The sequence below is a fragment of the Bos grunniens genome, chromosome 4 (assembly GCF_055505025.1).
Source record: "Bos grunniens cultivar Pamir isolate PY7600 chromosome 4, Bosgru_T2T1.0, whole genome shotgun sequence".
Classification (NCBI taxonomy): Eukaryota; Metazoa; Chordata; class Mammalia; order Artiodactyla; family Bovidae; genus Bos; species Bos grunniens.
This window is the reverse complement of record NC_141168.1, coordinates 71,243,969-71,268,566: the sequence shown is the minus strand read 5'-3', so window position 1 is coordinate 71,268,566 and position 24,598 is coordinate 71,243,969. Positions and strand designations below refer to the sequence as shown.

Here is a 24,598-nt window from a genome sequence, read left to right as displayed (position 1 = left end):
TGCTCCAGTACTCTTGCCTGGAAAATACCATGGACAGAGGAGCCTGGCGGACCTCAGTCTATGGATCGCAGAGTTGGACACAACTGAGCATGCACACACACACACACCCCTTATCCCTGGCCTTAAACTCCTTCTGGGAAAAGGTGGGGATAAAAATAAAAACAAAGATCCTATTTCCCTAAGTAGATTGTGGACTCCAAGGGCAGAGGTACACCTTTAACCATCTTTCCATTCTCAGCTCTGTGCACAGGGTTAACTCTCAAACTGGAGCTCAACTGTCTGCCAAACGAGGCTCTATCCTCACTTTTGATACAGGCATAAAAGAGACATCAACACACCCCCTACAAAAGAAAATAATTTTCCTAGGACTCAATTGTGGCAAAGCACAACAATGTTCACTGCAGCACTACTATATATGAAACAGATAACCAACCAGGACCTACTATAGAGCACAGGGAACTATACAATATTTTGTAATAATGCATAGTAGGAAATATACATATAACCGAAAATATACATATAACTGAATCACTGTGCTGTACACCTGACACTAATACAACATTGGAAAATCAACTACATTTCGATTAAAAACCAAAAAACCCTTCCTGAGTCAATAGTATTGTCTCCAAAAGACTTTCTAATGAAACATTTTCCAGAACCAGTTTCATGGATGGTCCTGGAAACAAAATACTCCACCTTCCAAAGCCAGAAAGATGTGTGTTTGTGGACTGGACCATTCACCTGACTCTCCTCACACCCTGCTTTGTATTGTTCCTTTAGCTTTTCCTGGCCTCTGTTTGCCAACTACAATCCGCGATCTCAAGCACCAAGTTTGAGTAGAACAGTGTTGTAATAAACACTCAGGCTGCCTGCTGGTGAATCCTGCCTTCCCCACACCCGACCCTAGCTGGGACAAAAACTGAGTCATGCTTTCCATGTCTATAAGGGATAATGATTATACCTAGCCACTCTTAGGATTGCTTTCAGGATGAAATGAGAGTTCTGTGATCAAGTAGCTTTGGGAAATTCTACGTTCTCCTTTTGAAAATTCAAAACAAACAGCATGTTAAAAACTCAGAAGAGTTCTGCATTAAAAACCCTGTTCCACATTGTTTTTTTTTACCCAGTCATATCCCAAACTCATTATACTGTGGGATCTTTTTCCAGTGGAATACCTAATGACACCCCCCCGCCTCAAAAAAAAAAAAAAAAAAAAAAGAAAGGGAAAGACTTGGGAAAACCATTGCCTCCATCAGTTTCTAAAATCAAAGAGACTGGGAAGAACTCGGCTAATGCTTGTATTTGAAGGTCTGTGTTGTTTAGCCTTCAGGAACGGATTTCCATATCATCTCATAGAATTTAGTCATCTTCCAGAAAGCTGTAAGTTACCTAGGTCATCTAAGTCCTAGCCTCTCAAACTCCAGCAGGCATCAGAATCATGTACAGGGCTCATTTAACACATTCGCCCCATTTCTCCCCACAGATCTGGAATCAGTGGGGCCTGAGAATTTATATTTCTAGTAGTTGCCAAGAGATGCTGATATTGAGGGTCACTATACCCCATTTTGAGAAGTACTGACCATGTAATCTTCCCAGCTGTTCACCTTCCTTTTGCATGTTAAGTGTATGTGTGTGTGTCTGTGTGGAGGCAGGGAGTGGAGCAATCATGACCTTCTAGTTCACCAGTGTAAGCTGATGAATGGACCTAAGGACTTGTGTAAGCAGAGGGCCTTTGATGCCATTTGAAATGAATGAGGCTGTCAGGTGCTCCTGTCCTGCAGGCCCCAGTGGGGAGCTCTGTGTGGGGCCTCACGTGGCCCAGCAGATCTGTCCTACTTTTTTTTGGCCGCACTATAGGATGTAGGATCTTAGTTCCCCAACCAGGGATCGAACCCATGCCCCCTGCATTGGAAGCAGAGAATCTTAACCACTGGACCACCAGGGAAGCCCCAGATCTGTCCTGCTTTACTGTTATGCTGGGGACAACAGTGCCAGATGGTGCATATGCTTTTAGTTTGCTTAGAAAATCTTTCTTTCCTGAAGATAATGCAAAGGTGTAGTCCCAAAGAGGTTTTCACTGAATTCATGCTGGGGGCAAGGGATGTGTGCATACATTGAGTTTATTTTTAATTTCTCTAACAAGTGTTCATTTATGTCATTGGAATAGGCATGTCTTGCTCTCATTCTGTCATGGCCTCTTTGAGGGGGAAAATATTGGTCCCAAACTGTGGGATTTAAAAGGCAAGTGGCCTCTCATTACGACTTTCCTTGTCTTTCACACAGCTACGTGTTTTCTCGTAGGAAGAATACCTACCTATGACTTAAGTCTTCCCAGAAGCATATTGCTAATGAGACAACAGCAGAAAGTCTAAAACTGTGCCCTCCAACAAGTCACTTCAACAGAAAGGTTAGCAATGGAAGGCATATTTGGCAAATGATTACATAATGTGAAAAAAGCAGTCACGTTCTTTTCCCAAAATCTACCTAATTCTCATCCTAGCTGATCTCTGGACCCTGCCCTTCAAGACCAGTGTCCCAGAGGGTGGGCAGTGCTCTGGCACCTCCAGAGACCAGGACCCGTTTGCTGACCACATTCCTTTCTTCCATTTGAAAAGCAGAGTCAAATTTCATAAATGGCTGGACTGCAGTTTTATCACTGAAAAAGTCTGACTACCTAAAAACGCATCAGGTTTTCATTTCAAACTGAAGCTGGTGAATTGTTAAGCGCCAGTGGACATGTGCTTCCTTCTTTTATTAAGCTTCCAGAACTGCTTCTCTGATGGGGTCACCTTGGAGGCAAGTACTAAAAGGCCCAAACTTATGACCTTGTAAAAAATACCCACTAAGAGTATCTTCCTTTCTGCTGAAGCAGAAAGGTTGGTTCTCACCTGACAGTTTAAAACTTTACAGACAGTAAAGCTGTGAAGGAGACTCTCCAACCTCACATACACTGGGACTGGGAAAATTTATCAAGTAATTGTACTGGTTGTCTCCGACAGGGCCAATGTGTTTTCTCCTCTTTAGAAGAAGGGATAGGAATCCAGGGGACCTGCAACTCAGTGTGGCTTTAAAGAATGGCATTATTAGGTGAAGGACCAAAACCTTTCTCTTGGAAAGGACTATATATAGTGAAAGCTGTTGCCTGATTTTTAAGATGAACAAATCATGAAGATGAAGAACAGCATTCTAAAAATGAGACTGTCATCATTTTAATGAGCCATGAGAATTCCACCTTCCTATATAAATATATTCTTGGTTACATGGGCAGTGGGTCATCTCTATTTTTACTAAGTTTTCTCCTCATTTAAAACAAGAGGTACAAACTATTAAGTATAAAATAAGCTACAAGGAGGGATTCCCTGGTGGTCCAGTGGTTAAGAATCCACCTTGCAATGCAGGGGACACGGGTTCAATCCCTGGTTGGGGAACTAAGATTCCATATGCTGCAGGGCAGCTGAGCCTGTGTGTTACACCTACTGAGCTGGAGCACTCTGGAACCCATGTGCCACAACTACAGAGCCTGAGCAACCAGAGACCATGACACAGCTGGAGGGCCCACATGCCACAACAAAAGACCCCACGTGACACAATGAAGAAGACTGCCACCACCAAGACCTGATGCAGCCAAATAAATAAGTACATAAAATAAGCTACAAGGATATATTGCACAACAGAGGGAATATAGTCACTATTAAAAAAAAAAGCTATAAATGGAGCATAACCTTTAAAAATTGTTAATCACTATATTGGACACCTGTAACTTATATACTATTGTACAGCAATGATACTTCAACTAAAAAATTAATAAAACATGATCTCTAAGAGGTTGGTAGATGAAAAATAGTGTACCCATTTTACAGACTCTGAGATCTGGAAGAAACTGTCAGCAAGGAAACAGCAGAATGGGAAATAGCCTACGTGCCTCTTTCTTAGCAAGTGTCCCTTTCTGCTTTCTTCGTATCCGTCCCTTCTTGTCTGCAGACCTCCTCTGCCCACTGAAGAAAGTCCATCCTCAAGGGCTTTCCACCATCTGATGGCACTGAATCTCCTCTGTCTCTCCATGAAGACAGTTCCCATGACACCTGCCGAGGGGACTCCGGTCCCTGCCTGGCTTCCCCCCACCCTGACGCCTGCAGAGTTCAGCACCTCTCGTTTCCTGCTGGCTCCCCACTATGACACCTGCAGAGTTCAGCACCTCTCGTTTCCTGCCCTCCTGCAGCTTCACGCGCTGTTTCCCCCCGGAGCCTACAAGGTGCCCTGATCAGGGAGCGGCCCTCCTCCCCAGTGTCCACTCCCCTCTGGGCACACTGGGCAGTCACTCAGGCTTGTGTTGGTCCCCACACCTTTCCTTTTGAACTTGAAGCTGCCTGGGGACCAAGAGAGTGCTCTCCTCACATCAGGGGACAGGGTTTACTCATTTTTGTCATGAACCTGCCTCAATAGATCCCCGGGGATGTGCTCTCATGCCAAAGGTTAATTCTTGCTTTACTTCGGCATTTCTATTTTACTCTAAGGGAAATTTCAGTACTTTCTAATCTCTGAAATGTGATTTTCTTTTTCTGTAAATTCTCTAACCTCCTCCAGTCCCACGTGTTTTTTTTTTTAATTTTTTTGCCTCAGTAGTATGATTTTAAATGGAAGTTTCAAAAGTTTTGAAACGGAAGTTGGAGAATGAATAGGATTCATCTGCAGAAATGAGCTGGCTGGCTGGCCCAGGAGATGGTAAACGTTTTCTATAAAAGGCTCCATCACAACTCCTCAACACTGGCCCTGCAGCAGAAAGGGAGCCCGGACAATATGGACAAACCAGGGCATGACTGTGCTCCAGTCAAACTACTGAAGGGGGCTGTGAGCTGGATCTGGTACGTGGCTATGGACAAGCCTTCCCTCTACTAACGAAAATATCTGCAATTCTCTAAAGAGTCAAATTAAATCTGACTTCCTGAGCCATCCTGGAAATAAAGCAAAAAGGTGGGTGATTATAAAGGAATCCCAGCCTGAGAAAAGATGACAAGCATTAAAAAAACAAATTATGTCTGAGCAAAACTGTGCTTCGATTTTCTACCAAAAACTACTGGAAATGAGAAACAAGCAGGATGAAAAAAACAGCCAGAGCCTCTCACCTATGGCCCCTATTTCCAATCAGCCTGGCCTTTCCCAAGAGCCAGAGGCCTTGCCTCTGCGGTCTGCCAGTCAACAGAAGATTCCTCCTACGACCCTTTGACTCCTCAGGGTATGGGGCAGAGCTCTGGGCAGAGGTTTTTCTCGGGCACGTTCAGGACTGGGTGGGCGAGCTCCTCTCCATCCAGCACAGTGACGGGCTTGTTCAGACTCGGCACTGTCGGCCAAGAGCCCCAACCCGCCTGGACAATGGGAACATTCAACAATTCACGAGCTGGAGGCTCAGCTCGTTTGTCTTTGACATAACTCCATTTTTTTCCATAAGGAGAATACTTAGCTATGACTTAAGTCTTTCTATAAGCATATTGTTAGTGAAGTGGCTCCAGAAAGTCTGAACTTGTGCCTTGTTCAACCGAAAGGTTTGAAATTCACTCCTGGGCAGTGAGTGACTTAATCTGAGAAGACTGTTCACATTTTCATTCCCCATAGTTCAATCTAATTTCAGATAACACCTACTTGTGTTCCCGCTGGTTGCTGGAGCCTGTCCCTTCAATCTCTTGCCCTCGCATTTGCACTGGTGATTGTGTTCCTGAACTCGATCTGCTCCTGCATTCTTGTCCCTGCCCTCATCAGATTATCCTGGTCTTGCTCCAACAGCTATCTATCCTGTGTGCACAGGGCCCATAGCTGGCCAGGACTCCCCCACTGCATGCTGCAGTCAATTCTTGCCCTTTCTAGGTGCCTTGTCAGTTATGAACTTCCTTCATGGGGTGTCAAAAGCATTTGGGTCTCCACAGTTTCTTATGTAACAGGCTGACCTTTCCTTTGCGTAAAACAAAAAAAAGAAGTTGGCGAACATCAATGCCATGGATTTCTCTCCTTGCAAAATTTCTAAAACATGATCTCACTTTTGACCTAAACAAGTTGATACTGTGCTTATAAGCCACAATTTCTTTGGCAGATTTAGAGGTGAAGGTTTAAAGATAAAAGGGTAAGGGGTAAAGTTCTGAGTGTTAAGTGAACAATCCTCTGATTGACTCTGACTCTGGGAAACAGGCTTTTCATGCTAACAAAGCTTAGATGGAGCAAAAGGTCAGAAAGCTTTGGCAGTCAAAGCTATTTTGCCAATGACACACGCTGACAGAATCAGGCTATAAGCATGATAGAGCCATTATCTGGAGAAAATCAAGCCCCTGGGGCAGTACACGATTGAGAAATTTAACAAAATAGTGGTGAAGTCCTGAAGAAACCAGATTTTAAGCAGGATTTTACTTGCTAGGGACCTCCTAGAACAAGTGGTCCACTGAATATCATGGACCTTCTAAAGGAAGTGAGAAAATCAGGTTCCATTAAGAACCAACGTCGGGGACTGAAGAATGATATATATGAATACATCTGTATATCTACACAGCCCTTGTCATCTCCTCTGTGGAGCAAACATTCGTCTCATCCAAGAGTGGCGCAGACCCTTCTGGCTACACAGCGAATGAAAGAAACAAATCACAGGCCATTGGTTCTGGTCATGTCTACTGCTTGAATCTTTGGACTTAGTTCAGGAACATATGAGCTGACTCTGAAACAACATGCAGCTTCTAGATTTGTGACTTTCAGCAGAAGATTCTGAATGAACTGCTAACCTATATTATTTCTCACTACAGTTCAGTCTAAAAAAGAGATTTTTTAAAAAAATGTAGTGTCCAACAGGGACCCAGAATTTCATACGTATAATGAAGAAAATATATCAAAGAGCAAATAAGAAAGTACAAAAGATATTTATCCATAGTTATAAACTTAAAACATAAGGAAGAAAACCCAAGTAGGAAAGAAAGAAGAGGAAAACAGTATAGGAACAGTCTACTAAAATCTTCTCCAAGAATGCTTTAAGATCTGAAAAATAATCTGGCAGGAAAAATACTGCAACAGCATAAAAATTAAGCAATCCTTCTGATTCACATGCCTGTAGCAATATCTTGTTCTTAAGAAAACATCAAGCTTTCCCTCAAAGTCCTAGTTAGTCACAAGCCTAAGGGAGAATCTGGGTTTTCGTCACATTTAACACATGTGGTGGTCCTGTCTCCCGCTCCTTTGTTGCACATGAGGGTTCTAGGACGTTACCCTCCGAGTTCTTGCTGGTGGGGGTGACAGTTGAGGGCTTTAACTGTCAGCACTATCTGCTTGTTTCACTGGGATCAAACCATCTTACCAGAATGCTTGTGCTGACAAGGAAGCTTACCCCAAAATACTGTTAGGGGGGAATCCATGTGCAGAACTTGATGCTCATTTTGCTTAAAAGCATTTTAAAAAGCCATTCTGATTACTCAGCCATAAAAACAGAATGAAATAATGCCATTTGCAGCAACATGGACAGACCTAGAGATAATCACACTAAGTGAGTCAGAGAAAGACAAAGACTCTATGAATCACTTACATGTGGAATCTAAAAAAACAGTACAAATGAACTTATTTACTGAACAGAAAAAGACCTACAGACACAGAAAATAAGCTTATGGTTATAAAAGGGAAAGGTGGCGGTGGGGAAGGGATAGATTATGAGGTTGGGATTAACACATACACAGCTATATGTGAAACAGAAAAACAACAAAGACCTATGTACAGCGCGGAACTATATTCAGTACCTTGTAATAACACATAAGGGAAAAGAATCTGGAAAATACGTATATATAACTGATTCACTAAGATGTACATCTGAAATATTGTCAATCAACTATGTGTTCATGGCTCTGCGTTCGACTCTTTGCAACCCCATGGTTGCGAAAGTCAGCCACATCAAACAACTGCCAGGCTCCTCTGTCCAAGGGATTCTCTAGGCAAGTATACTGGAGTAGGTTGCCATGGCCTGCCCCAGGGATGGAACCCGAGTCTCCAGCATTGCAGGCAGACGCTTACTGTCTGAGTCACCAAGGAAATCAACTATGCTTCAACTTAAAAAATAGTAAAAAATACAGCCATTCTGTGTGATCTGGAGTGTGTATGTATGCTTGTCTGTACCGAGGCAGACAAGCCTCAGCCCTGGGGAGCGAAGCCAGCAGTCAGCAGGCCCACTTTTACCAGCTACATGTCTCCATGTAGGTGGAGATGGGTTCCAGGTTTTGTGGTTGTTAAACAATGAGCATGCTTTCTTTTGTAATTCAGCCTAGTTCTTATAGACAAGTTCATTTGTGCTGTGCCGGACAGAAAGCTCCCACAGACACCCGGCCCATCCACTCACGAGTCCGGCGCCCATGCTCACCTCGGCACTCCACGCTGGGGTCCCCCCAGAAGAGCTCCTGGCACTCGCTGCAGGTGCGGCCTCCGAAGCCAGGCATGCAGTGGCACTGCCCTGTGAACTGAGGCCAAAGACAGACCTGTGTCAGATCAGCTGCAAGGCCGGGAGACCTAACGGCCTGCCCGAGAAGACCTCGCGCCTGACCTGACCGAGCACAGGGAACCTCACCCCGATCGTGGGTGCCAAGGGCCCCAGGCTGGCATCTCCTAACCGCTCCTCTGCAAGTGGGGTTGGGAAGGCCCAGAGGAGGTTCCCTTTTGTTGACATGTTTCCTCACTCATATCCTCATACGTCACTCACAAGCCTGGACCACCTGTGACTGTGTGTGGCACACCGTTCTGTGTGTGTCAGGGAATAGGAGAACTTTCTACGATGTTGGCTATTGTTATGTGGCCCGTTTCAGGCTCTGCGGCTAAGAAAAAAAAGTCTGATTCAGCAGCCAGGTATTGGAAAAAATGACCCCCCTGGTCCATTCTAAAGCGAGCTGCCCCCCTGCTGCTGCTGGGGTCCTAGGCTGTTATGCCCCAGTGGTATCCAGTGGGGACTCTGTGCACATTGCTTTACATTGTCCCAGCCCATGGGGGCAAGTGAGGGCAAATATTCAGTCTGTGCTGTGTGTGCCAAGCTGGGTGTCCTGGTGCAAGGCTGTAACCACAAGGAGGGGTGCCTTTCTCTAACTGGGGCCCAGCCACCAAAGAGCTTCATGTGGACTCAAAGTCCTCTTTCCTCATGTTATGATGGCTGCCCTGGGCGACACTGCCTCACCTCATTACAGGACGGCCCGAAGGAATGAGCAGCATCACAGCTGCAGGGGTCGCACCCCGTCCCACTGGCCAGTTGCCAGGTGTTGGGCGCACAGCGGTCACAGTTCTGGCCAATCACGTTAGGGAGGCAGAGGCACTGCCCGGTGGTTTTGTCGCACTGGCAGTCAGAGCCGTTACAGTGCTCTTGCACCGTGCCCAGGTAATTGCAGACACACTCTGAAAAAGAACAACCTGGTCAGATGCACTTACAGAGGCCCACTCAGAAAATACAGACAGTGCGGAAGTCAGCTACATCAAACAACGACCACTTTCTCTCTCTAGATTTCAACCTGGAAATGCGAAAAGAAGAGAATGGAATGGAAGGGATTTTAAAAAATAATAATAATAATCTAAAACTGTGGTTCTTATCTTATAGTGTTCCACACAGCTCTGACATTTCCCAGGCAGACATGTAAAATGGCTGGCATGTACCTTCAAAAATACTTGATTTAATAAGTGGCTGGTGAATCATTGTAAGATTGAGGATTTAACTGGAAATAAAAACCAGGCTGTGGGAGCAGAGATACCTAATGACTTCAAACTCTGGGCAGGGAACAGCAGTCACGGCTGTGTGAGCCATGGCAGGCAGAGCCCTTTAAACCAGGAAGGCTTGAAAGAATCCAGTCCTGCTGGTCCTCAACCTTCCGCACGTGTTTGTATCAACAAAGACAGGGGCCTGGGGGCCGTGCAGCCGCAGCAGGAAATGCTGGCTGATCTCGCGATAAGAGAGGAATAATGAGTTCTGAAAGAGATACTTCAGAGATGTTACTCCTTTCTTTTCCTTGAGCTGGAAGGCTCTATCCATCACTGACAAAAGGGTAGACCAAAGTGTGTATTTAGGATGCAGAAGTCTCAGCCCATCAACAAGTCCATGGGCAGAACATAAAATCAATCCACTCTAGACTTGTGGAGATGATTTGTCTGTGGCTTCCTCCCTCGGGCCTGGTGTGGAGGGCAGTGCAGGTCTGGGGCAGTGAGGAGCTCTGCGCCTGCTGGGGAGCCAGTCCAGAGGCTGAGGCATGTGGCGCCGGCTACTAGTGAGCACAAAGGCATATCCAGCCTCAGATAGCTGAGCTGCTTAGTTACCTAAGAAAATCGACCTGCATATGCCAGATGTTTATGCAATGCAAGGATGCACTGTGCTTATTTTAACAAAACTGTTTTCAATTAAAAAAAAAAAAAAATCAATCCACTCTATCGATGGCATTAATCATGGGGACAGTGGCACAGCTTTTGGTTCCTTCTCAGGTGCTGAGCCACAGCTCAACACTTCAGTGCCAGGAACGAGGCTGTAAAAAAAAAAAATCATCCTTATCTTTCTCTTGTGGTTAGTGAAATTTTCTCTTTCTGAAGAAGTGTTTTACCTGATGAGATAATGGGCTTCCCTGGTAGCTCAGTCAGTAAAGAATCTGCCTGCAATGCAGGAGACATGGGTTCGATCCCTAGGTCAGGAAGATCCCCTGGAGAAGGGAATGGCAAACCCACTCCAGTATTCTTGCCTGGAGAATTCCATGGACAGAGGACCCTGGTGGGCTACAGTCCAAGGGGTCACAAAGAGTCAGACATGAATTGAATGACTAACATAGATGAAATAAATCCCCTAAGAATAAAATCCCTCAAGAAGGAGGCAGGGGAGGAGGAGCAGGAGAGTGGAAGTCATTCAAGGATGGGGCAGAGGGAGCGTGCATCTTACTACGACAGTCCTGGCGGAGCGCGTCGCCATAGTATCCAAAGTGGCAGAGCTGGCAGTGCTCCCCCTCCGTGTGGTACAGGCACTTGAGGCACCTCCCGGTCTCCTTGTCGCAGGCTTCTGGGTCTGCTGTGTCGATGTTGTGGTGACACTGGCAAGGCTGACATGTCCCCCCCACATCTGAGGGATTGCCAAAGAAGCCTGAGGCACACTCGTCACATCTGGAGCCTGTTGTCCAATGAAACCAGCATGGGGCTTTTGGCTTGCTGACTGCAAGATCTGGTCCCCCGACATTCCTGCCAACCAGAGAGCCCACCCAGGTGGTGCCTCGATCCCCAGGGCGCTAGTTACTGGGCCAAGGCTGGCCACACTTTCAGGGAACAGGTTGCCAGTCGGGAAAGGCAGCAGGTTCTTTGCAGTGATGGTGCTTCAGCCTGGGTTCTCTGCGGTCATGGTCGGGGAGGGACAGTTAGGAGAGTTCCAACCCATGCACTCAGCTCCTCATTACACAGGGATGGACAATCAGGAGCAAAATAATGGTTTCACAGCAAAAAGCTTAGCTTGATGTTAAATCTTAACCCAAGGATTATTTTCATTGAAAAACCCTGGCTCCTCCCTGAGCAACCTGAAAAATGAGGCCCTTTGTGACAGCCAATTTCCCTTCTTAAGAGATTTCGAAGAGTAAACAAGTTCCTACTGTATAGCACAGGGAACTATATTCAATAGCCTGGGATAAACCACATGGAAAAGAACAGGAAAACGGATGAATATATGTATAACTGAGTCACTTCGTTGCACAGCGGAAATAAACAACATTGTAGATCAACTATACTTCAATAAATTTTAAAAAAATCCTAAAAAGTGCAAATTGGCTGAGCTGTGTATAGGCATAAGGAGTATCTGAAACAGTGGCATCAAGGATGAAAGAAAGGGAGACTGTATGTACAACTTGCTACACTCCATGAATGCTGGCAGATAATGTGAGTACAGCAAATAATGAAGAATATTTCTAGCTTTGATCAATTCTATTGTCTGGGACTCGCAGATGGTATTTTTTCCTTCATTCTGCCCACTATTTGGCTACTTTACTTTTTGAGACTCTCCTATTAGGCATTGGATAAGGGAAGGAAGAAGTGAAATATAAATTAATCTTTCTACTGGTTAGGAACAGAACGGGTTAAGAACATTAGACTTCACAGGGACTTTAAATGAACTTGTTATTGTGCTCTGTATTATAACATTTTTATCAGAGACATGAGAATCGAGACTATCCCACATACCAAACAGGAAAAGAACATCTTTTATATTTCAGATTCCCTTCACTTTTAAATAAATATTTTTTTTTAAAAAGCAACTAAATTGGCTCACTCTTCAGCTTTTCTTCTTTCTTAACCACTAACCTCATGAGGACACATCGTTTCCTCTGAGAGTCTGCACATCACTTACCAATATATCCAGGATTACAGACACAGGCAAGCTGCAAAGAAACAGGGTCTTGATAGCAGCTACTGGCAAACTGGCGTCCGCTCTCGGGACCATCTGGGCAAGGACAAGGGCGGCAGTGGTCTCCTGACCCAATGATGGGGTCTCCGTAGTAACCAGCCAAGCACCTGCATCAGTTCCAGGAGAGAGGTCATGAACTGCAGTGATAAGACATACGTTACAAGAAAAAGTCTAAGAAACCATGTTCTCTGTTTAGGAACATCATTCTTGATTCCTCATGTTTCCACATGAAGGACTTTCCAGTAGAGCAGTGGCTTAAACACTACTTTCAATCAGAATTCCCTGGAGGGCTTTTAAACACAGATTGCTGGGTTCTGTCTCCTGATTTAGGAGGTGACGCTGCCACCACTGGTCTGGGGATCCCACAGAAGGACCACTGCATTAGAGTTACACTCCTGGCCTCACCTGGACTCTCATTCACTCCTCCCTAAAGAGTGTACCTCTCCCCAAGTGCATGCTATTGTTCTAATAGCTGCCTGTCCTGGGCATTCTGGTCAGCTCCTTCTGTGCATTAAGGAGTTTGGGGGAAAGAGAGCTTGTGGTTGTTGGTCTCTGCCCATGCCTGGGTGGGGCGATGTGTCAGTAAGCCCATGGTGGCTTGTTCTACAATCCAGCCTTAACCAGTGAAAAGTAGAGAAAGATGCTCTCCAGATGCATGTCCCTTGTGTCTGTCTCTCAGGGATGAGAGATGGTATTTATCAGTTCCCAGACCCAGCAGGTCCCACCTCCCTGCCTTACAGATAAGGCAGCCAGGGAGCAGAAATGATTTGCAAAGCTCAAATGAATAGTTAGTAACAAGCCACAATTTGGATTCAGCCTCCCAACTTTCAGCAAGGAATTCTTTTAGTATGCCAAGGCGCTTTTCAACATGACTGATAATTAAGTTACGTGTTAAATTTCCTATAGCATAAGAGCTTGAAGGAAGTTTGGATATCATCTAATCCAACTTAGTTATCCTACTATCATAAAGTTGGATATTCAGAGAGGTGAGCTAAATCACCCAAGATAGAGCAGGTCAGGAGCAGAATTGGGCCTGGAACTTCTAATTCAGTTTGTTTTTCTTTTTTCTCTTTTTGAGGCAGAGGATTATTTTAAATGGGGAGTGGGGAAGGATGAAGAAATAGAAGGGGAAAGTTGTTCAGAGGGCATTAACCTTCTATTAGACACAGACACAATACAAGAACATATGTCCCAATTACATGCTGGGAAATCAACAGGAATGAAGCAATTCTGTGCAACAGTTTGAGAAATTTTCCTATGAGGCATTTCTAGGTGCAATACATCCAAACACATCATGATTGAAACTGAGTGTTCACTTCCTGCCTCCTCCTTCTCTAATCCCCTTGGCAGTAATCTGAGTCCAGAGCTTCTTAAAATCACAGGACTGGAGTTGACCATCTCGAGAAGAGGAAGAGAATGGGAAACCAGCTCAAACTAAATAGTGGCATCTGAAATACTTCAGTGAAATTCTGTCATCAAACTAGGGCTGAAAACCCTTCCTCCTCCTACATCCTTTTGAGTTCTCCTGCAAGCAATCAGAACGCTTTAGAAATATGATTTCACATCAGCCTTGTGGACAATCACCTCTGCTGACCAGTGTTCCCCACCTTCTTCACCCTTTTCATCTGATTTTCTCATCTGTCTGTCTTGAATTTATTTTCCATGTCCACTGAAACAATGGTGATGAAAAATCAAATGCAGAGAACGAAAAATGACACCAATACATTAATTTGTTCCTTTCAATCTTATCTAACTGTCTCCTATCTTTCTACAGCACAATCTTGTGGTTGGAAACACTTGACTTTTACTCTAAGGAGTAAATTCTTGAATACCATCCAGCACACAACCAAGAGCCGTGTATTTGCTGCCTGTACATCCTCATGCTGTAATCACATATTCAATTTTCACTAAAATTGAAAATTTTGCACTGACTGAACATTTGCTGAATATTTTTTTAAAAACAAAAGTACCATAGAGGGTGGATATCAGGAGAGGTTTATTGACGTGAAAGGTGGAGACTAGTATTCCCAAAACAGCAGATTCTAAGAGCATGTCTGCCTTTTTAAATTAGTAACAAATGATGTAAGTCAGGATGTAATTTCTTCATACAGACTATTTCTTACCTACTGAGCTGGGCTATAATATAATTAGAGGCATATTCTATGTCCCATTCTTCCTATCCCTGGTGCACTGCACTACATCCATAATAATTGTTCAATTAACATCTGCTAACTGGAGAAGGCGATGGCACCCCACTCCAGTACTCTTGCCTGGAAAACCCCATGGAAGGAGGAGCCTGGTGGGCTGCAGTCCATGGGGTCGCTAAGAGTCGGACACGACTGAAGGGACTTAGCAGCAGCAACTGGAGAACAGACCTACTTGTGCACATTTTATATGGGCTCCTGGAAACGCTGGCTGCATAAAACGTTGTGATCAACAAAGCCATTAAAGTGGCTAATCCCCGTTTGGATTTGGTTTCTACTTTGACCCAAATTAGGAATTAACATTTCACAACTCTCACCCTAGGCCAGAATTGGCCGAGCCAGAGACGATTGCTGTGCAGCCTAGAAGGACTCTTCAAGAGGGCAGATTCCTGCCAGTTTTGTTCTCTGTTGTATCGCCCTCTGCCCTCAAACAATGCCTGGCACACAGAAGCTGTAAACGAAGTCTGTACTAGATAAATGAATGAGTTCCTAGAAAATACCAAGGGGATTAGAAATGAATGAGCAACCTGGAGCCTGGTAGAGAGTCATTCTGTGGTTTGTCTAAGATGCTGTTTGCTCAGTCAAAAACAACCTTGTTCTCTTTCCTTTCAAGAGGCGGCACATACCTCTCACAGTTATGCCCTGTGGTGTAGTCCTGGCAGCTCAAGCACTCCCCTGTCACTGAGTCGCAGTCATCGGCGTGGCCGTTGCACTGGCAGGGCTGGCAACTTGGAAAACCCCAGAACCCGGGTAAGCACCGGTCACATTGCCTCATGTACACCCCCTGGAAGCAGTGGCACTGGCCAGTGATGGGGTCGCAGAAAGCATTGACAGATCCTTGCAGATGGCACTCACAAGCTGAAGAAATAGGCAACCAAGGGACCACGTTGAGAAACTGGTTAAATGCAAACACACCTCTTATACAGGCTGGCCCCCTCCTTTCAGTGTAGAATGCTCATGGGCCTCTGTGATCAATTTCCGGGGTGCAGCATGCCTTCTGAAGCTGCATGACTTATGATGTGAATGAGTATGTTACAGTTCTTCCGGTCAACTTACATTTGCATCCGCTGGGCCCAAAGCCAAAGGTGCCAGGAGCACATCTGTCACACCTTCTTCCCACCACGTTCGGCCGGCACTGACACTGGCCTCCGTTGGGGTCGCAGACGGAACTTAAGGAGCCCTGAGGGTCGCACTCACAAGCTGCAGGGAAGACAGGCAAGAGCCCATAACCCAGGGCAGCCATGCCTGCCACAGCGATAGCCCAGCACATCCCACCCAGTTCTGCATTGGCCTGTCCTTTTGCTCAGATTCTTCCCTGACCCCTCGTGGGCATCTCGGCTCATTCAGAATTCCCATTTAAAGCATTTATCTTCCCTCAGAGGGGTGTGAGGGAAGCAGCAGGAGCAAGTTGACAGATAAAATCAGTTTTTCTAGGAAGGAGGTCACTAATGTTTTCTCTCTTTGCCTTCAAAGCTCAAATATCATAGGATCTTCAACAAAAGGCCAGTGACCTTTCGAAGAGCAAAACATCTATTTCAGTTATGGGATGCTCCTCTGATTTCATTCCAACTTCCTGCCCTGCATATGGCAAGTCTCAGGGACCTTTCCCTCGTCTCTTACTCTTTGTGTATTTCTCGATGACTGAGTCCACTGTCAGAGGTGCTTTATCACTAACACACTCTTAAAAAAACAAACATAAACTGCAGTTGAGACACTTTTTCCTTTGTGTTGTATGCCTAACAAAGAACTATCAGACATGCCTGCCAATGTATCTCATGATGCCAAGTGTCCTCGGAGCTTTTGAGAAAGAAGGGGCACAAGCAGCAGCAGTGATACCTACCCAGGCCTGTCTGGTGCAACAGGGCAGAAATGCTAAAGATGATGTTTCTGCAAACATCAGTCATCGGCGTCTTCACAACGCTCCTGCTGTTCTCTAGACATCGGTATCTCTGAAAGGTTTCCCAGGCGCTGTTGGTGACCACCCCATCTCCTGAGCCTCCCACGGTGAAGATGTCCAGTGACTTACAGAATGGCATGAGAACAAGCTAGGAAGAAACCAGAACACACTGTTCTTAGGTGGCTGTCTGGGGTCACCAATTAACGCAAATCAACGTCAAGTGGAAATCTTCTCATTCTTAAAACATTCTTGCCAGAAAAAGTATAGATACCCCTTACATAGTTTGATGAGTTTTGAAATGTCATTGTTCAGACACTTCCTATTTTCAGGAAGGATCAGCTTGAGTAGAGTCTTCCAGAGGGTGGAGTTTTATTAAAGTAAACAAGCAAAGTAACCTTGGAGGCAGGAAAGACTCCTCAGCATGATCCTCCACAAAGCCCTCTAGGGAAGTAGATGCACGTTGTCTGCCTAGTCCTCCCTGCTCGCATCGGAAATGACCTCCACTTACGGAATCAATCAGGGTGTAGGGGCTGTCCACACCGCTGTCCGAGGAGGTGTACTGTGGCAGTTCTAACCGCACCGTGTAGTTCACACCCTTCTCGAAGCACACGGGGCGGGGGAGGACCACATACCTGCCCCAAAACAGAAAAGAAAAATAACAAAGGTCAACCTTTAAGCATCCAATCTATCAAAGCTCCCCGTAGATCCCAAAGGAAGGAATAGTCTGTGTCTGGTTTTGGTTCTGAAATGGTTACTGTACAACTCACAAGGTGAGACACCAGCAAAATAATTAATTTGCATGTTGGTTCTACTGAGCTGCAAACCGCTGCCACACTGACCTGGAGCCAGGTGACAGGGACACCATCTGGTTGTCATCATCGGGAACAGTGTTTCCACACCGGCTGCTGGTTGGAATCTTGCCGGGCCGCTGCACCATGATGACAGCTTTCTCCCAGTGGTCGGGGAGCTAGAGTAAGAAGCAGAGGATCAGAAGGACGATTCGCTGGCCTGCTGCTGCCTGTTTGGAAGTCTCCAGCCACCTATCTTTTGCCAAGTTTAAATGGGAAACACTCGCTTGCATTTCCCTTCCCTCTTACCACGCTCTTGGCTTGTTACCCCAGTTTCAGCCCAAATCTCCTCACCTGGACACTGAAACAGCCTCCCATAGCTCTCCTTGCCTCTCCCAATATCCCTTTCCATCCACCTTAAAACACACTTTATTATCTTTTATTAAAGTATAGTTGATTTACAATGTTGTGTTAGTTTCAGGGATACAACAAAGAGATTCAGTTATATATACACACATATCTATTTTTTCAGATTCTTTTCTGTTACAGGTTATTATAAGATATTGAATATAGTTCCCTGTGCTATATGGCAGGTCCTTATTGTTTCAGTGTTCCATATATAGCAGTGTGCCTCTGTTACTCCAAAACTCCTAATTTATCCCTCCTCCCTTTCCCCTTTGGTAACCATACATTTGTTTTCTCTGTCCGTGAGTCTATTTCTGTTGTGTAAATAAGTTCATTTGTGCCATATTTTAATTCCACATATAAATGGTATCATATGGTTATCTTTCTCTGACTTAAAAGCAAAAATTAAGAAGATTAAAAAAAAGAACACTCAAACCCACAGCTTAAAGACAATCCCCTGTCCAAAACCCTTCAAAAGCTTCCTGTTAATACAGACTCCAATTTCATTTACTGATCCCAGCGTTTCTTCTAACAGCCTCTCCAACCACCCTTTCTCTGTGGAAGGACACTCCAACCACCCCTCCATCTGCTGCTCATGCTATCCCTCACTTCCGCTTGTGTCAAAATTCTGTCTCCATCTTAAGACCTACAACTGACTCTTTAAGGAAACATCCTGGCAGCCCCGGGGCAGTCTGGCTGGTATGAACCTCTCATCTTGCAGCACTGCTTGTGTCTCTGCTCTTACACTTTCCACCTTTGATGCCAGTTAGGGACACGTGTCCATCCCTGGGCAGGGCAGGCTATGAGGGCAAGAAGAGGACCCAGCACGTTCTCATCACCACCTCAGTTCTCAGCAAGACTAAGTGCTTAACAAAGAGATCACTAAATGTTTGTGAAACTGAATTTAATAAAAATGTATATTTTTACTTTCGAGGAAGATAGAAAGTCAGAGAGGTTCCTCTATTCCAAGGCAGCCTGCACATTTCACAAAGACTCAGTGTCCATTAGAAGAAAAACTTTTACCAGTATCCCCCAATCCCCATTAGTCCAATGAGGGGTTACCTGTGGCTCATAGCGAATTAGGATGTCATACTCCATAGAATATGGTATGTTGTCGATGAAGAACTCCAAGTAAGCCCCTTCAGGCACTCGGACGAAGCCCGCTCCAGTCCAGGAAGGAATCCGGTCCTGGATATACTGCCGTTCCACTATGCTGACCCCCTAAGGACAAGGGAACAGGCGTGATGCTTTACTTGAAATGGAATTTGATGTTAACAGTTAAAGAAATCTGAAGGCACCCAAAGGTCCGAAACTGTAGATATGAAACCTATTTTTTTTTTTGCAGCCACATTTTCCCAGTAGATTCTATAATTTTTTGGAATATAAACAGGTAATTGGTTTCTTTTTAGTTTTTAGGTTGAAGTAGTCTTGAGACACTGGAGATGGAATTAAGGCTTAGGATATACCTTCTATGATACAACCAGGGGAATGAGCATGAAGGAAGGAAAGAGAACATCCCAAATGCTGTTATGAGCAAGCCTAGGAGTGACCAGGTATGTTCTGCATTTCTACAAGACTAGCCCAATATCTATGGGTGTATTTCTGTCATCCTCATTGGCATTTCTTTCAAGCTCCAGGTACAAATGAGGAAACGAGATACAGTCATGAATGTTCACTACTGATGAGTGAATTCTGATGGTCAATGAGATTGAGAATGGATCAATGTGAGTTGCTTAACTCAAGGGTGACTTCGAGTGTGTTCACAGGATTACATACAATACCTGTGATTAGTCACCTCCAAAGATGAAGTCTGTCCTCACCTATAATGAAAGTGGGTGTGGCTTCACCATCTAGAGGTGTAAACTATGTTCCCCTGCCATTGAATCTGGTCTGGCCTTGTGACTTGTGACCAGCAAAATGTGAAAAAATGACCTTTTGGGTCTTCTTAGCCCAGACCTTAAGAGACCTGGCAGTTTCTGTTTCCTCCTTCTTGGAAGGCAGATGCCGTGGCAGAAGTCTCACTACTCTTCACGCTGTGAAGAAGCTCAAGACAGCTGTTTGGAGAACGGTGCTCAGCCAGCCTTCAGCTCTTTCTGCCACCCCAGCTGAAGTGCCAGACATGTATTTTAAGCCACTAATTTTTGGGATAGCTGTTATACAGCAATAGAAAATTGAAACAATATACTCTGAATGTTAACTATACTAGCTCAATAATTTTGGAGTGTCAGTAGAGAATAGAAAAAAAAACACACCGAAAAACCAATCCCCTTAAAAACACAAATAGCCTTATTACTGAATGTTTTGAAGTCTTTCTGAGTGATGGATTTACCTAGTTTTAAATAGGACTATTCTCAAGAAGGCCTGGTCCTGATCCTTGCTTCATGCTCACTGATAAGATGCTCCTTACCTAGTCTCTTTACAAAATGTGTGTATCACATTACTGCCCCCCTCCACTCTGCTTTATCCACCTGGCAAGCACACCCCTACTTACAGGCCCGAAGTTGGCTTCTTCTGCTTCGTAGATGTAGTGATCCAAAGTGGTGAAGTAGTAGCCAGATTCCACTTCACTGCACTGACGTCCGATCATGTGGGGTCGGCATAGGCACTGGCCCGACTCTGCAGAGCAACTGGCAAGGAAGCAGAGAGGGTCAGCGGTGCTCACCACATCCATCAGTGAACCAAGCAGATCCATGTTTGCCATTAAACGGTAAATAGGGTGAAATACTCAGGAGGGTATTCTTACTCCATTCTGAAAGTAAGTACATGGAAAAAACACTGCCTACCAATTAATCCCAAACTCCCGAGCTTCCCTGGTGGTTCAGATGGTAAAGAATCTGCCTACAATGTGGGAGACCTGGGTTTGATTCCTGGGTTAGGAAGCTCCCCTGGAGGAGGGCATGGCAACCCACTCCCATATTTTTGCCTGGAGAATCCCCATGGACAGAGGTGCCTAGCAGGCTACAGTCCATAGGGGTCACAAAGAGTTGGACACAACTGAGTAACCAAGCACAGCACCTGAGGTTGAAAGGTCTCAGTAACCTGGCCTTTCAGTTCTCTCCCCTGTGCTCTCCCCTGCTCCATATGTGCCATGGCAGTGTTTCTGTAGCTATCACATATGTTCTTACATTGGCAAGAACATATTTCTTTGGCAAATACAACCCCTTTCCTGGGCCTGACATCTAAATATCCAACTCTCAGAAGGACAGCTCCAACTCAGTGGTCCCAGAGGCTAATCACGGATCCAAGAGGGCAGCACCCAATCCCTGCCTTGGGAGAAGACACTACCCACCATTGCATCAGCCATGTCAGAAATCAGAAGGTATCCTCTAGATTCCCTCTTTGTAACCAATCAAGGGCCAAATTCTGTGATAGCCCCTCCTAGCATCTTGGGTGTCTCTGCCCACTTCCCACTGACTAGGCTATGCCTTTCTTCCCTCTCTCATTCATGGTAAAAGCAGGTAAAGTCTTCCAACTGGTATCCTTATTGCCAGTCTTCCAACTTTCAACCAGAACTTCCACCTTCCCCAGAGCTGCCCCAATGACCTTTCTGAGATGCATTAACCATAACACTTGCAGGCACGATGGCCTTGGGGCAGTGCGCCAGGTCCCACTGTCCCCTGCCCCCCAGTTTGGCCCTCCTCTTCCTTTCTGGCTCTCCTCACCTCTCCCACCACACTGAGCGACTGAGTTTCTCCAGGGCGCTGGGGGACGCATGACCTTTTCCCTTTGTTTCTCCTGTTCCTGCAGGCTGGAATGTCCCGCTCCCTCATTTACCCAGCAAAGACCCACCCATTCCTCTCGCAAGATTCAGCTCAGGCATCGTGTTTCCTGACTGTCACTCCCCATCCCATAGAAGGAACCACCTTCTCCTTCACGCCATCACCTCCTTGCAGGAGAAACGTCAACAACTAAGCTGGTCCTGAAGTAGGCTTCATTACATTTGAGCACTGTGTCTTCAAATTCTCCTAATTTTTCAACCATCATCCTTTCCTGAAGGCTTGTTTGGTTCCCTCCCTCTACTGTTCTCAAATGGTGCTTTCTGAGGCCTCAATTGTTTGTGCTCTGTACTAAGACATTTATTACCTTCTCTCTTGTTGTACAATTATTGATAGACCTACCTAACCCCTGAGTTGACAGGAAACTCCCTGAAGGCCTGGACTGTGCCTGACTCACCTCAGTTACCCTGCCCGACCCCCCAGCTGGCCCAGTGCTCAGCACATAGACACACCCAAACATTGGTTCAAGAAATAAATGCATGAAAGATAGGTGTTCTGAATTTTAAAAAGAAAAATACTATTTAATGGAAACAGTGCTTTTGTGTTATTGGTCATTATTTAGGTAATAAAGGCCTCAACTGTAACATACTCATTTGGTCCTCAGCCTACGTTTGTCTGTTTTTTCCCTGGTAACAGGAGTTTATGTACAGGATAAAACTGAATTACACAGAAAGCAAACTTATGGTCACCAAAGGGGAAAGAGGAGGGGAAGGGAAAAATTAGGAGTCTGGGATCGACAGATACACACTGCTATATATAAAATAGGGAAACAACAAGAACCTATAGCACAGGGAACTATAGTCACTATCTTGTAATAACCTATAATGGAAAAGAATCTGAAACAGAATATATATATATATATATATATATATATATATATGGATCATTTTTGCAGGACACCTAAAACATTGTAACTCAAATATACTTCAATAAAAAAAAACAAACAAAAAAACCCTGAATTACATGGATCCATCTTTACTTCATTAAAATCAAGACACGATTTGGAATTGTTACTTTAAATCTATTCCCAGAGAGGAAGAAAGCTTGCTCCAATTAGGATCTAACCCTCTTTAAACATAATCCAACCAACAACACCCATTTTCCAAAATTCAGGCATCAGGCATGACATCATATGGACAAAAGAAAATCCCTTCCTCCCAGCAGATGTTTACTGAGGGAACAAATGTCTCAAACATGAACCACCCAAGAAGAACACACACAAATCCTTTCTATGCTATCCACCACTAGAGAACAAGCAAATGAAGGTAAGGAAGGAGAGGTGGGCACACTCCTGAAGTACTGTTATCTGCAGCACAATTCTAAAGGAGAAACAACTCATGAGAACCTGACCTTGTGAAGGGAATTCCCCTCATGTCGGCCCCCGCAGCCACACGCCCGTGTCTGCACACTTGAACTCTTGTCGCCAGTAGGTGTGGCTCCCATTCAACACTTATTCCTTTGGTGAACTCATTCACCAAAGGCTTTACCTGCCCCCAAGCAGGTGGCCCTCACCCGCTCAGAACTTTGCTCTGGTTGTACACCTTCAGTCATGCGTGGGGCATTTCCATGATTTGTCCAGTTGTCACCTCTAATTCATATTGTCCCAAGCTATTCGTCACCTCACACACTGATCTACCTTCAGCTCTGCTATTTCTATCAGCAGATTTAAAATTCCTCTGTTGTTGAACAGACGCATGGTTACCAAGGGGGGGGGTGGGGTGGGATGGATTGGGAATTTGCAGGTAGTAGATGCAAACTGTTACATGAATGGATTAACAACAAGGTCTTACTGTACAGAAAAGGGAACTAGATTCAACATCCCATGATAAACCATAATGAAATAGACTGTATATATGTATAACAATCACTTTGCTGTACAGCACAAACTAACACAATACTGAAAATCAACTATATTTCAATTAAAAAAAATTTCTGATGTAGGTGAGACATAATCATCCCTTTCCTTTATCCTTAATACAACACATGTTATTTCAAGATGGTTCTCCACTCAGCCATGTCCTCTTGTCACTGTGGCTACCCTAGTACCCTACGTCATCGTTCCACACCTGTCACTCTATTCAACTCCCAAGTTGACCTCTCCAGCTCCTCTCTGCCCCCCCGCCCTGTCCATCCTTTTACGCAGCCAAATGAGTCTTCCCAGAGCCCCACCTTCATCACTTCACAAAAGCCCACAACACAAAACGCTACCACTGTTTCTTCTTCTACCAAGTCATGGTGTCTCTACCTGGCTTCCAGCAGCCTCTATAACCTCTCCTCTGAAAACAACTGCTTTTCTTCCCGGTGCCCGTCCTTGGCTTTAGCCGAGTCACACTCATACTCTTTTATAAATATTTACTGAGCAAATATTAGCCCTGGCAGCTGTGCTTCCTGGTGTTGATACTCTCCCCTTTCAGTTCATTGTCAGCTCTCTCTCTTTTTTGGCTCACTGTGCAGCATGCAGGATTTAGTTCCCCGAACAGGGATCAAACCGGAGCCCCCTGCTATGGAAGCATGGAGTCTTAACCACTGGACCACCGGGAAAGCCTCTGTCAATTCTCTTCTGAACAAATCCTTTCTTCCTTATTAGTCCATTATTTCCCTCAAAATGAAACGGAGAAAGAAAAAGGGGAGAAAAAAATTGTCCCTGTCCTAAAGAACTTCCAATCTAATTGGTGGTATAAACAAAAAAGAGCAATTGACCAATATAGCAAAATAAAATGCAGGAAGTGCCCACCCAGAGCTAAGAGCAAAGACAATGCTCATCTGAGTGAGGAGCTGAGGGGACACCAGGACAGAGGTGGCCCAGAGAAGACAGAAGGGACGGGAGCAGACACGGTCAAGGGCAGACCAGGTCTCTACCACGCCACACTCATCCCATCTGTGCCTTCACTGGAAGCTCAAATATCGCCTCCTCCAGAGTGGAGACAAAGATTTATTATATATCATTGTTCTTTCCTGTGTTCAAGCAAAAATCATTTCAGATAGAAATATACCCTTGATAATTATACAAGTTCCCTTCACCAATTTATCTGCAACTAGATACAGATGCAATTCATTGGGCCAGTTAGGTAAAGTAATGACATAAAACAGAATAAATCAGGGCCTATGGCAGGCAGAAAAATGGC

At 44.9% G+C, this 24,598-nt stretch overlaps 1 protein-coding gene across 1 annotated transcript in view; it reads right to left on the bottom strand.

The window, feature by feature from the left end:
- LAMB1 (laminin subunit beta 1) overlaps positions 1 to 24,598 on the bottom strand; it is a 76,767-nt gene that overhangs the window by 16,956 nt on the left and 35,213 nt on the right. The window contains exons 14-24 of the mRNA XM_086396832.1: positions 20,189 to 20,324; positions 18,760 to 18,918; positions 17,344 to 17,471; positions 17,013 to 17,136; positions 16,448 to 16,652; positions 15,664 to 15,807; positions 15,234 to 15,465; positions 12,347 to 12,510; positions 10,904 to 11,128; positions 9,173 to 9,387; positions 8,372 to 8,468 (exon numbers count right to left, since the gene is read on the bottom strand). Of these exons, the coding sequence (XP_086252958.1) occupies positions 8,372 to 8,468; positions 9,173 to 9,387; positions 10,904 to 11,128; positions 12,347 to 12,510; positions 15,234 to 15,465; positions 15,664 to 15,807; positions 16,448 to 16,652; positions 17,013 to 17,136; positions 17,344 to 17,471; positions 18,760 to 18,918; positions 20,189 to 20,324 (1,829 nt within the window). The remainder of the gene's footprint in view (positions 1 to 8,371; positions 8,469 to 9,172; positions 9,388 to 10,903; positions 11,129 to 12,346; positions 12,511 to 15,233; positions 15,466 to 15,663; positions 15,808 to 16,447; positions 16,653 to 17,012; positions 17,137 to 17,343; positions 17,472 to 18,759; positions 18,919 to 20,188; positions 20,325 to 24,598) is intronic.